The sequence below is a fragment of the Sinocyclocheilus rhinocerous genome, unplaced genomic scaffold (genome assembly GCF_001515625.1).
Source record: "Sinocyclocheilus rhinocerous isolate Xijiao unplaced genomic scaffold, SAMN03320098_v1.1 scaffold72, whole genome shotgun sequence".
Classification (NCBI taxonomy): domain Eukaryota; kingdom Metazoa; phylum Chordata; class Actinopteri; order Cypriniformes; family Cyprinidae; genus Sinocyclocheilus; species Sinocyclocheilus rhinocerous.
Window position 1 is genome coordinate 2671541 of NW_015628351.1, and position 14525 is coordinate 2686065.

The 14525-nt window shown below is 37.6% G+C and overlaps 1 protein-coding gene across 8 annotated transcripts in view; it reads right to left on the reverse strand.

The window, feature by feature from the left end:
- Positions 1–14525, reverse strand: part of LOC107737566 (eukaryotic translation initiation factor 4 gamma 3-like) — a 71066-nt gene that overhangs the window by 52277 nt on the left and 4264 nt on the right. For 4 of the 8 annotated variants that reach the window (XM_016549090.1, XM_016549094.1, XM_016549093.1 and 1 more), the window contains exons 2-3: positions 14040–14127; positions 8230–8406 (exon numbers count right to left, since the gene is read on the reverse strand). In XM_016549090.1, the coding sequence (XP_016404576.1) occupies positions 8230–8406; positions 14040–14127 (265 nt within the window). The remainder of the gene's footprint in view (positions 1–8229; positions 8407–14039; positions 14128–14525) is intronic. The other 4 variants (XM_016549092.1, XM_016549091.1, XM_016549089.1 and 1 more) reach the window with 4 other exon arrangements.

A 14525-nucleotide genomic window follows, 5' to 3' on the forward strand; every position in this document is an offset into this window, starting at 1 on the left:
CTGTTTCTAAAACGAAATTCAGGTCCTGAGTTTAATTTATAATACTGGCTAAGCAAATTACAATATACTTAACATTCTGGCATTCAGTTATGTGATTATGTAACTTATGTTCTCTGCATGAAGTAACGTCTGGCACAGTCGCAGCCTGTGCTTATTAGAAAGCAAACAAATAGCATTAATAATCATTAATTTTCCTTAGCATATGCTATGATAAATCTGAACATTTGTGTAAAATAATGGAGCATTAGGTCATGAATATTGCCTTAAAAGTAACTGAAATTTATTGGTTGAACGAACACTGCATTTAATGAGTGAATGCCTACGATATAGGAGTTAGCCTATCACACAAACTAGAGTCCTGTTTTTCCGAATATCTGCACGATGGCAAATGTACAATAAACACAGACACAAAATTCTGTTTTGCCCCATCAATGCGTCTCCGAGCAACACAGTGTTTTGTTTCTCAGCATTACACGGACCAGTAAATGGTTCAAACAGGCTATTAGTACAGTCGTTTGCTAAGTTAAATGAATTAGCATTTTAAACAAATCGGTTGATTTAAGGATTCAACTCACTCATTAAGGCAGTCACTTGCTGCCACCTACTGGCGGTTGTAGTTTCATATTTTTAAAAGTAGCTAATTATTTCGTTTTTGCAATCATTTAATATTTCTACATTAAAATGTTGTATTTAAACTTAACATAACTTATGCAAAATCCATCTATGGATTTTGTTTATAGTGATTTCATTTGATTGTTATTAGCCAGCATGTTTTTTTTATTCAGATTGAATTTATTAAATTTAAGAACTGACATAAAAAGACAGATAAACAGACAATAGATTTTCATAATAATACATCTCTTTTTTTCTGCTCAGTGTTATTTCAGGGTTTTGATCTCTCAACTGAGAGATCACATCCTGTTTATTGTATTATAGTGACTATTTAATATTACATCTAAACTTTGACTAGGCTAGATATGTTGCCTATTAATTGTATACAGTATATAAACCTGAAAGCACATTTAAATTTTTGTGTATTTTGTGTTACTCCATAATAATGTTCTAGTTGAGTGCATTTGTAGTATAGGTATGGGGCCCAAACATAACCTCAAGCCCAGGGGCCCCCGGCCCCGTAAGTCCTGCCCTGATTATGGTCCTCTATTGTAAGTTGCTTTGGTTAAAAGCATCCGCTAAATGCATAAATGTAAATGTCTCCAAATGTAAATCGTTCAGCTCTAAACTGATCAATGTGACTAAGACAGAGTAAAACAAATAAATTGTAAGTAGTGAGTTTTTGGAACAATGAGTTCTTTTTGATTTTATCCAAAATTAAGTTCATCATTTAAGTCTGAGCAACAAAAGACTGCTAAAGAGGACAGACGGTCAACAAACACATCAATCCCTCCATGACGCTAACTAACTAAACTAGTGTCTGTTGACCTGTTTAGTTCAATCAGCAGTGTTGCGGTGTGCATCTAAAACGATGAAAGTGCAGAACAACATCACAGAGGGAAAAACAGTGTAATTGACAAAGAAATATGAAATAGGTTGCATTAAAGATGTGTCTGCGTCTCTCTTGTCTGAGTAGTTTGAATGCAGGTCGTGAGAGTCGAGAGTCGTGTCGAAGGTAAAGAAGCCGAATGATGTCATTCTCTGCCGAGACCCAGAGAAACTCCTGCCGTGCTTTTCAATGACACAGGCATCTGAAGTGAAGTTGTCGGATCTCTGCGATTGTTTCTCTGACTAAAGGTCACTGCTGAGAGCTGCGACTCAAGCGGAGCGAGTGTGATGTGAATCCTGCTGCAGGAAACTGAGGACGGTTCAGAGAGACTCTGTCCATTACATTTGATACGACACAATCAAAGAGCCCATTTAAAAACATGTTCATCACAAAGCCTCCACAATAATACATTAAACATGAAACATTAGCACCGGCTGAGGCCTGAATATGCAGCGCTACACACACATTCACACTCACACAGTCACACACACTCACTCTCAGACACACTCACTCACACACACTCACACACTCACACTCTCACACTCTCACACACACTCACACACTCACACTCTCACACACACACTCACACTCTCACACTCTCACACACACTCACACACTCACACTCTCACACACACACTCACACTCTCACACTCTCACACACACTCACACACTCACACTCTGGATGACAGAACAATTGCTTTCATTCAAAGCAACTTACAGTACATTTATTTTGCCGTCAGTCTACCTCACTCAAGGGGAAGAATGGTGATGGCTTGTGGGTTGTCCAGCGTGGGGTCTGAACCTAAAACCTTTTGGTTTTCCTGAAAGGATTCAAAAATGATTGGGCAAAAGCAATAGATAGAGGTTTTTTTTATATAGTGGTAAACCACTACGAGTTTTTTAATGGCTGATGCAGATGCAAATATTTATTTCTTTATTTTTTAGAGATTTATTTTTGGCATTTTTGCCTTTTATTATAATAGGACAGTATGTAGACAATTAGTGAAGTGGGGTTGGGATCCAGAAAGGTCCGTGAGCTTGGACTTAAACTCAGGATGCCTGAAGCGCAATGGCGCTACATGCCGGCACAATGCCCACGAGGCTATTGGCGCAGACTGCAAATATTTATTTAGCAAATGTTACTCCAGCAAATAATATTTACAAAGTAAAAAAAACTCTTATTTTACACAGGATTTCTTAAAAATTTGAAAACACAACATCAAAACTATGTCTGGCCACGGGGACACAGTTTTTGGTCAATGCTATATTGGTTTATTTGATAATGTGACACTGAACATTGGATAAATGGCTGCTGAAAAAACAGCTTTGACATCACGGAAATAATTTACATTTTACAATATATTACAATTTTAAAAACTGAAAAAAATATTGTAATAATATTTCAGAATTTTTTTAGTCAAATAAATGAAGCCTTGGTGAGCGTACTTCATTCAAAAACATAAAAAAATTACAATCCAAACTTTTGAACAGTACTGTAGTGTAATTTATGTTTATATTCAACATTTAATAAATACAAAACAATAAGTGTGTCACTAGGGCTGAGCGATATGTTCAAAATATCTTAACGATAATCGCCTTTAAAAATATCACGATATCTGATAATATCGTCTACCTAAGCCCCACCTCTACCACGCCCCGCCCCCGCCGAGACAACATTGCCGACATGCACCATAAACACACACCATGTTCAGTTTGGTCTTAATTATTGCCACAAAGTTTGGTTTTACTTTTCTTAGTTTGTGCTGAAACTAACAGAAAACACTAGCTTTGCTGTTATTTTGGTGTTGCTAATAATTTCCACTCTGTTCTTATCAAATTTGTGTTTGAAATGAACAAACTGATTTTTTCATGAATATATGGTTGACTTGAAGAATGTAAACTATATCATACACTTGGAAAATTATGAGCTATATCACCGCTTATCGACACTAGGGGTGTGACAATACTTAGCTCACGAGATGAGGCAAAATACAGATACTTGGTTCACTAGAAAGAGACAATATTTTAATATTATTTTAAGAAATTTTCAATGCCAAAATATTTGTCTTTTAATCACAAAAATCAAAACGCTGAGCTCCAGTTGGCTCAAACAAAGTATCAAAACCAAGTAATTACATGGTTTTATTGAACAACACTTTATTGAATAACACTAATCCGACGGGACTCGGGCAGAAATCATGTTCATGGATGAGCTAATGATTTATTAACATAGTAGAATGAAGCAGGGTGAGGCTGAAAGCCGTCCGTCCGAAACGAGGCCGCTGAACGAGCGCGACACACGGCTCGAAAGCAGCGCAAATTGGCTGGTGAGTGAAAAAGTTAATTTCAAACCCTGGTTATGACGTCATTGGCAGGCAATACAATGACACTATGGACACGGTCCGTGTCTCTAGTTAAAATTGCTTATTTCTCTGGATTTAAACATTCTTCGAAACATTTGGGATAATGTAAGTACACAAGTCAGCAAAATATATAACACTGTTCTAGTGGTTTTAGGATATTTTAATAAAAAAATCTTACATATTGTGCCTTTAAGTACATTATGCATTATAACACATACCTGCAGAGGGCGCCAACGGCCTGGTGATCTTTCACTTTACAGCGTGATTAAACGATGTTTAAATACATTTAATTTTTTTATATTGGCCACATGCAAACTCAGAAACTTTTATTTTGAAATCGAGATGTACGATAAATGGCATATTTATAAATAGTTTGATGTATTCTCCTGTGTTGGCAAAGGTTTATAAATTATTTACGTTACAAATCTAGCGAGATAATGCACACTGTTTTGCCAGATGAACGTTAAGCAATTCAAATTCACAGCATATGCAGAGGAAGAGTTTAGCCCCTTTCACACATAAGTTACAGTCTTCACTGGTAAATTACCGGTAAGTAAGCATAAAGAGATCATGTGTGAACAGTAGGGTTGGGTATCGTTAGAAATTTTCCGGTTCCGATTCCAGTTTTGCCTAACGATTCCGTTCCATTTAAATGAACTATTTTTTTTTTTTTTTACTATTTTCTTAATTGAATGTAGTGTTGCTGGAAGGTAGTAAGTAATGTTGAGTAATGCATGTGCTTCAAAGTTTATGTTTTTTACACTATCAATAACATTTTGCTTTTCAAGCAGGAATAAGCTGGTTGGCCAAATAGTCCGTCCAAGTTGAAGTCAGTATGTATATTAATGACAATATGGGACAAATATAATGTAATTTAGTGGCGGCAGGAGCTGCGTGCTGTCGGTACATGTACAGTCAGACAAAACAACGTGCACATTTATCAAAGACGCGAGTATGCGTACAGTTGTGGAAAACGATGTGTTCGGCAGTTAAAGATGCGGCGCGTCTGTGGAGTGCACGTCATGGGAAACAATGTGCTCAGTAATTAAAGAGGCAGGCCGGCGCAAGACTGCTCACAGCGCTTGGTCATGTGTCGCACCAGAACCATTTTCGGAACCGAAACTTAGAAATTGCTCACGGTTCCGGTTCTTTTAAAAAAACAGAACCGGTTCTGAATAAGAACCGGTTATCGGTTCCCAAAGCTAGTGAACAGGACCTTTTCAAAAATCCCGGTAAATTTGTTCTGGCAATAATATCATTCTTATGGAGATGATGTGATAACTCTGAGCTGTTTACAAAGCTCCGCTGCTTTTTAATTAGTTTTTCTATGTAAATATGCGCTAGATGGGCATCTTTGACCACTGCGCCTTGCAGCTTTTTGTCGCGCTTCTCCATTCATCAGGGCTGCGACTTTGCTACTGGACACTATTATGCGCGTCTCGTGTTTATAAGAGCAAAACATTCTGATTGGCTAGTAATGTTAGTTTGGTTGTGAGTGAAAGCTGTGCTCCTCTCATACCATTGGTAGACGAACTCATGGGCTCGAAAGTGATATCAACAAGTTTTAGGACTATTTTTTTTCGCAGCCAAACGCTGCATGCCGGAGATCCGGCATGGTGCCGGAGAACTTTAAGCCCTGAGTATTTCATGATGGTAAGTTTAATTTCCTTGATTATAACAATTGCAGTGTTGTTTTTAAACTTGCAGTCAAGCTATAATGTATTTGATATTTATCATGTATGACTAAAATCTTGCAGGATTAAAAACGAATTCTGAGCAAAAACGTTAAGGTTTTTTTTTCCTTTCTGGTAGCCTACTAGTTCGGAGGTCTCTTTTGGCCCGTTTTCAACTAAATAAAAATAACTGCTTTATTTATTTAGAAGCAGGGTCATGTATTGTCATTTTTTACAAAACATTTTTTATTAATCAAAATACAACGCCCACAATATAATATTCAGTGTAGGGCTGCCGAAACTCCGAACGCGTGCATGTTGAGGGGCGAGCTGAGAAGCCTACTAATGTCTTCATCCATTTGCAACAAAACTTTATAGTTTAGAATTTTTTTTTTTTTTGCCCAGCCATATTTTTTATTCTATTGTATTTGTCCTTTACTTTTTCATTACTGATAGTTTAATTATTTTCAATAATTTCAAGAATTTTTGTTTTGTTTTGTTTTTAGCCTACTAATATTAGCTACCCAATAGTATTCTACCTTGGTATTGAGAATTGTGACATTTCACTGGTCTTTAAAATGTAGATGTCATAGCAACCTTATTTACAGAAAATATATATTTGATATACAGTATATCGCTATCTTTAAATAAATCATTCATATAAAGTTTTTGTCATATGGCCCACGCATAACGTGTTAAATAATCGTGATTACAATATTGACCAAAATAATCGTGATTATGATTTTTGTCATAATCGAGCAGCCTAAATCTCCATCCACCTCTGACATCCACAAACCTCAGCGATTCTTCCTCTGCATTCACATGCACAGGTTTTGATAGAGGAAAGGTTAGATGTGTAATTAAGGTTTAGCCTCTGGAGCACTCTTAGCCTATTAATAGGCGGTCGCACTGGCAGTGTGGGGCAGGCGTGGAGTGGGAATGTGAGTGCTGGTCTCAGACAGATAACAAGCTTGAGAACAGCTGAGCCACCCTGACAGACTTTCTATTCCTGTGGCAGAGTCAGATGGGCACAGTGTGCATGTGCGCGAGTGGCTGTGTGTGAATTTGCGTGACAAAGCGTGTGTTCGGCGGACCTCTACACACCCACGGACACTAGTAATAAGCATACTTAAACAATGACACACACAAAATCTTCCCTGCAGGCTAATTATACCCAGATATGCCAGGTCTCTTATCAAATATTAACAATACAGACAACTTCAAAGCACACCACAGCGGAGAGAGGAGTCTAGCAAACTGGTATGACTATATGTCAAGCATCTTCTTAGTTTGCCAACTTTATTTAATCATCACAGGAAGACACACTGCTTTCTGTTTGACAGCCAGCACAGCAGGTTCCCAAAGATTATGTAAACTTACAATCCTATCTGCTCAGGTCTCAAACAGATTTTCGCTGAGTGCAAAAAAGCGATCAAATCCATCTTAACTCAAGCGAAGCGAAGTTTTCTTTGTCTAAGAAATCAGTGTTATTACAGATCAGAAATTATTTATCACAGAAATCTATTATTTATATCACGTGTGTCATAGGAAATCTTTGACATCTGCATCCAGTTATGTGAAATACCTTCCATCTGACCTCTAAAGACCTGTGTGTAATGTATCTCTTAGAAACAAGACAACCAAACAGTGATGTGCATGTGCTGATTAATTGTGGCAGGCATTAGGGCTGGGAAATATAGCTAAAAATTATTTTTTTTCCCTCAGTATTTTGAGGTTTTTGACAATATTCATTATACAGTATATCACAGTAGTTATTTATTTGCTTAAAAAAAAATTAAGTAGATCTAATTTAGCATAATGAAAATGTTTTTCAGACTGTTGAAACACTAAATGAACAAGAATTTTTTTAAAACTATTTATATGCTCCAATATACCAACACATTTTAATTAATATGAAATGAATTGCTTAATCAGAGCTTAGAGTCATCCATTGACTCAGAAACGGAGAGTTTGAACTGAATCACAGAAATGAATCAAACTTAGAAAATCATTTTTGCACATGTTTAAAATTAGATGAAAATCAACACAAGGCACAAGCAGTCCAGACTATTATGACTTAGTGTTAGTCTAAAAATAAAAATTTTGTCATTTATAGTTTTATAAGAGGAGCAAATATTTTTTAGGCTTTTATTCACATATAAACACCGATCAACGCAAATACATAAAGCACATCAAGTATGGTAAACAGCAGATCAACTGTACTAAACTGCATTAAATCTGTTCATCATATAAAGCAATCATGTCTTGTCGGAAGACTTGGATTAAACTGCTTGATTCATATAGATCTCTTTTATGATGTCTTCATGAACTTTCTGAACTGTCAAAGTTTTGCTGGAATGGACTTTCAATGGAAGTACAGAAATCTCTCAGGTTTGATTAAAAACTTTTTTTGTGTTTCGAAGATGAATGAAAATCTTATGGGTTGTCATGAGGGTGAGTAAATGATGACAGAATTTTGATTTTTGAGTGAACTATGCTTTTGAAAACTTAATTGTCCAATTAAAATGGCAGTAAGATGTCTGCAGTGGTCAGAATGTTGCTAACTTGTATTTATATTGTAACAGTATTACAAATATTCAATATATTGCCCAGCCCTACCAGGCATACAAACACATATAAAGACACACTCAGACAGACAGAAAGACTCAGGCAGTTGTGCGCGTGGACTCACCCCTCCTCCTGCCTCCCAGACTTTAGGGTGACCATACAGATGCGCAGTGGATACTGTTGAAACTGATACCTGAGAGAGTCCAGGGGAGGAGGCGTGACCTGGCGGTGTGGCCGCTAGGTTAGGGTGGCCCTTGTTGATTTCATGTGCTGTATATGGGGGGCCAGGGGGTCTCTGTACCTGAGAAAACAAAGGGAAAACTGTGTCAACACTGAAGAGTCAGACAAAATAACCATTACTGTTTTTTAAGTCAACATGAAACAATATTAACAAACCCTCTTTGCTTTTGTAACACGAGATGTTGAATATTGTTTTATTTGGTAACGACACGAAATAAAGGGGGGACATTGGGAACTGGTTGAACTGTAAAAACCAGAATGGACCAAGAAGCTAGTTTAGAGAACTAGTTCTCCTACATTGGAGGAGGTTTTGTGACCAGGAAATGGAATATGAAGGTCAAAGTTTACCCTCAAGAACATCACAACATCTCCCAACATCTTGCTGTTGTTGTAACCTTCTGTTATCTGTATACTAGCATGTACCACAATTCACTTATTTTGATTTTAAAGGGATAGTTCACCCAAAAATGATTGTGCTATTTCACATGGACTATTTTTACGATGCCCTTACTACCCTTCTGGGCCTTGAATGTGGTAGGTCTATGCAGGGTCTGAAAGCTCTAATAAAGTATAATAAAGTAATTTCTTACTGCTAAATTCTGAAAAAACAGAGGTGTTAATTATAGGACCTAAAAATTCCACATGTAATAACCTAGAACACTGTCTAACACTTGATGACTGCTCTGTCAATTCTTCGTCATCAGTTAGGAACCTAGGTGTGCTATTTGATAGCAATCTTTCGTTAGAAAGCCACGTTTCTAGCATTTGTAAAACTGCATTTTTCCATCTCAAAAATATATCTAAATTACGACCTATTCTCTCAATGTCAAAATACAGGGGATGATTGGGGAACACAGGTGACATCAGTGGAACATAATCAAACTAAACGAGGACAGGAACATGACCAAATATAATATCCATTTCTGATGTCGCCAATAATTAGAGATGCACCGAAATTTCAGGTGCCGAAAATTAGTTCACCGCTCAGGATTCACTTTCACGTGCTGTGACGCTCTGTGTATTATCCCGCTCTATGCGTGTGTGGTCCGCTCAGTCGCTCCACTCGTATACCGTTCATGCTCATCGGAACAGCAAAGTCCACTCAAAAATTGAGCCGACAGGAAACATCGATGTAGTACAGTATTGTTTCTGTCTGCAATAGCCCTACTGTGTTATGGCGTGGTATATGGGCAACTCTGGTAACGCTGCCCTCTCATTCATTGATCTGCTAACCGCTATGTTATGCTCACGTGTTCTGATAATAATAACTTTCTAGGGCTAAACATTATTTGGATAATTGGTAAAATAAAAAAAATAAAAAAATTTAAATATCTGAACCCTACTGTTAGACCTACCTGAAAAACTAAAAAGCAATTTATTTAATTCGAAGGCCTGTCGTTATTTTTTATTTGTGCTATCATTATTAATTTCTTTATTTGTTCTTATTTTATTACTGACTGCTTACTTGTCATTTTTTATTCAATTCAAAAGTTTGAAATCAAGCTATCTCATGCTACTGCACCAAAATTACCCCACAGTAAAATAAAAAGGCTGCATTAATTAGGTCAACCGGAACCGGGAACTTTTTTCATAACACCCGATGTACTTGCTACATTGTTAGAAGAATGGCATCTACGCTAATATTAGTCTGTTTCTTTCTTATTCCGAGGTCACCGTAGCCACCAGATCCAGTCAGTATCCAGATCAGATCAGATGGTCACTGCAGTCACCCGGATCCAGTACGTATTCAGATCAGATGGTGGATCAGCACCTAGAGAGGACCTCTACAGCCCTGAATGTCAGCGGAGATCAGGACAACTAGATGAGCCCCAGAGACAGATCCCCAGTGAAGACCTTGTCTCCTAGATGGCCACTGGGACAAGACCACAGGAACCAGTTGAGTCCTCTGCTCAATGTGATTTTGCTGCAGCTTGGAATTGAACTGCTGGTTTCGTCTGGCAAGAAGAGAACTGGCCCCCCGACTGAGCCTGGTTTCTCCCAAGGTTTTTTCTCCATTCTGTCACCGATGGAGTTTTGGTTCCTTGCCGCTGTCGCCTCTGGCTTGCTTAGTTGGGGACACTTAATTTCCAGCGATATCGTCGACTTGATTGCACAGATACTATTTAAACTGAACTGAGCTGAATGAAGACACCACTGAATTCAATGATGAACTGTCTTTAACTCAAAAATGAGTGTTTACTATTGTCATGCTGCATTATTGACACACTATTTTCCTAATTAATGCTGTTCAGTTGCTTTGACACAATCTGTATTGTTAAAAGCGCTATATAAATAAAGGTGACTTGACTTGACAATATATTCAATTAGAAAACAGTTTTAAAGTTGCAATAATATTTCACAATATTACAGTTTTTACTGTATTTTTGATCCAGTAAATGTAACCTTGGTGAATTCAAGGTACTTCTTTTAAAAACAATATTTCGAACTTTTGACTGGTAGTAACAAATTAGTTTCAAGATTTTATGTTCCACAAAAAAATAACAGCATGAAGGTTTGGAACAATTTGGGTGAACTGTTCCTTTAATGTAAACCGAAACCCCAGTGCTATATGGGAACAGAAGCGTCTTATATCCCCCTAAAACCTGTCTTAAGTCCCTCTCCTACGCAGTAATAATAAGATCAGGTGAATTGTTGAGTAAGCGCGTGAATAACTTGTGCCAGTGGAATTTCCCATTGTAAGAGAGCATGACGCCACAAGCGTGCAATGAATCACTGCTCTACAGTAATGCTCCGGCGTCTCTTCTGAAGGAAGACCTTGTCTCCTAGACTGCCACCGGGACAAGACCACAGGAACCAGATGATTCCTCTGCACAATGTGACTTTGCTAGCCTGAAATTGAACTGCTGGTTTTGTCTGGTCAGAGGAGAACTGGCCCCCCGACTGAGCCTGGTTTCTCCCAAGGTTTTTTTTCTCCATTCTGTCACCGATGGAGTTTTGTTTCCTTGCCGCTGTCGCCTCTGGCTTGCTTAGTTGGGGACACTTCATTTCCAGCGATATTGTTGACTTGATTGCAAGTGATTGCAAAGATACTATTTAAACTGTACTAAGCTGGATGATGACATCACTGAATTCAATGATGAACTGCCTTTAACTGAAAATTGAGTGTTTACTATTGTCATTTTGCATTAATGACACACTATTTTCCTAGTTAATGCTGTACAGTTGCTTTGACACAATCTGTATTGTTAAAAGCGCTATATAAATAAAGGTGACTTGACTTATGTTTGTAGAGTAATTTACAACAGCTTCGAACCAATCAGAATCAAGGACCGGAACTATCCGTTTTATAAATGTCATTAACATAATAAATGTCTATATTAACACTTGTTGTCAATTAAATCTGTCCTTGCTAAATAAAAGTATTAATTTTTAAAAAATCTTACAGATCTCAAACTTTTCAACAGTATTGTATATTCCTGCAACAGCTATTAGTTAACATTATTTTCCCCATCCACAGCCTTGATATCATCAAACAAATAAGGAAATCATCAGGCAGTTTCACCTTGTTTCAGATTATATTATATTTTGATGAAAGACAAAAACTGATGAATCATGCTCAGAAATACCAGAAACATGTATTAAGAAAGTAAATCCTTTCAAATACATTGAACTGCCATAGTTTGAGGCAGCTCACCTCATAGTCGAATTAACTGTGAACTAAGCCTAAACAGTGTTCAACAATAGAAAGTAGGCTTTATTCCTGTGTACTCTATACTACATCTTTGAGGGCCAGTTTCTATTACAACAAGCAAGCTCTGTTTACATGTAGATAGCAATCAGCCACCGCATGAAACTCTCCTGTGAATACTCATTACAGCAGCAGCAACGGCGGTTACGGTCCGTTATCGTCGCTTACACAGGCATATGAGAGAGTGCAGTGTCATTGTCGGTTCTCCCTGGATTTTCAAAGTTGCTGTTGTAATTATAAATTGTAAATGCGGGAACTGATAATGAGATTAACTTGGTGGTTGCACGGTGAGAGACTGCAGCCCGAGCTACTCCATAACTCATTAAAGAAAACATGAAACCTGCAGTCCTGTCGTCTTCCTCAAAGATCAAAGGCTTCAAACAGAAAGCGGCCAGTTTTTACCTACTGTGAGGGCTAAAGAACAGCCATCTGCAAGCCAGACATGTTCATATGGGAGCTTGCAGAAAAATAAACATCTCCACCTCAGTCCTACGGCTTATGTATTCAGTGACAATCAGTCAGTCTGAACTAAACACCTGAAATTTCACATGACTGGCTTGCTGGCTTTTCCAGGCGACATCAGCAGGTGGAGAATGACCCACTTATTTGCAGAGATTATGCAGCTTACCCAGCAGCCTGGGCTTTTCCAGGGTGGGGTGCTGCTGTGCTGAGAAGGGGCGGGTGAGATCACACACACAGCCCAATGGCTCCCAGAATGAGGGGCTTTCTGACCCAACACAGGAAGCAGGAACAGGAGAAAGACCAGCTCAGCAGAAAAAAAAGCACCCCACCCATCCACTTCCCTCAATATGGTACTGTTCAAACATCATCAGTCCTGCTCGCTCAACCTCATGTCAGTCCAGCAATTTTCTTATTAATGGGTAATATTTGCCTTCTGGGGCAACAATATAAAACACCTAGCTTGCCCTCTATCTCTGTCAAATATTTTAAAGTCATTTGACACTAGATTGGCCTAGAACAGAATATTAAGAAATATATTAAAATTTACATAACTGAGAAAAATGTCAGATAACTGCAATTTGGCCAATTTTTGTAAATCCATGCCTGACTTTTTGTGGTATTTTTTTACAATAAATCTGGAAGATGCTACATCATGCGACAGGGTTGATTTAACTTTCATTTTTCAGCATTTGAAACACATGGACATCTAAAAGATATAAAGTCATGTTTATATGTAAAAAATAGTATACTTTTTATTATTAGGTTTTTATTATAGATATTTTTTATCATGAGTGTTCTCAAAATTCATTAAATTATTTAATTATGATTGACTTCCAGTGGCGGAATATACAGTACCATTAAAATATTAGAGTTCAGCAAATTTTTGTTAAAGAAAAAATTTATATTCAACGAGGATGCATCACCTTGTAAAAGTGAATTATGATTCACTGGAATCATTGGATTCCAGAAATCTTAATTAGTAAGAAAGCAATTTTAGCCAAATTTGTGGAAGTAAACCAAATTTCTGGAAGTTGATGATGCATAATTTATGTAATGATTGTCAATCATCATTTTCAAAATGAGTGGAAACATTTACTAGCTTCTCGAAACTCTACTCTGCATGTTACATTTTGACAATAAAACCAAAAAGAAAAAAAAAAACAGCTGAAAGAGAGAAATTAATAACACATTCCATTTTTGGAGCTTTCCTGAATCAGCTTCCACCAGTACACATGGTGGTCCTCATGTTGATGACTCAAATGCACTGCGGTTAGGAGTCAAATATTTTAATGTTACATTTGCGGGGAGAGAGGAGTGGTCTGATCCCAAGTTAGAGTTAAAGCAACCATATGTACGAGAATGGTTTTATTTCTATAACATACTTTAAAGAACCAGTTATATCCTTTAAAATGATTGCAGCAAAAGGGGCAGGCTCAGATCATCTCAGGGTAAAGCTGCCTGATATCAAGTTCGTGTCTAGATGTGAAAGTCAGCGAAGAAGGTAAATTAAGCATTCAACTCACACTGTAGACAGCAGTGATGGGCTGTGTGGAGTAGATTCGCTCTTCCAGGGGCCCTCTTGGGATCCTAGAGGGGATATTAAGGAAAACTCTGGGGCAGAAAGTACTTAAGGCCAAACACAGCAACAAGGTGGGAAAACACACATGATGCATGAAGGAAACTGTTCAAGCGCAGTGATATCAGAAAGAAAAGCTAACAGAATCAAGCAGATCACATTTATCCACATGCAAATTAGCTTGTTTTAAAAACGTGATTTCTGAAAGAAAAAAAAATCACGTTATTTATTGCGCATTCCAAGTAGCCTAATATCAATCAAACTGCAGTTGGGTTGTTTTGATTAAGTAATAATAACTTAAACAAATACAGGTGGCGAATTGCGGGGGGTATGGGGGGCAGGGCTCGCAAAATTTCAAAATCCCTGGTAGCCCTTTGGGCAGATACTCTTCAGATTTTGGTAGCCCGAAAATTAATTTAACTAACCAACATAA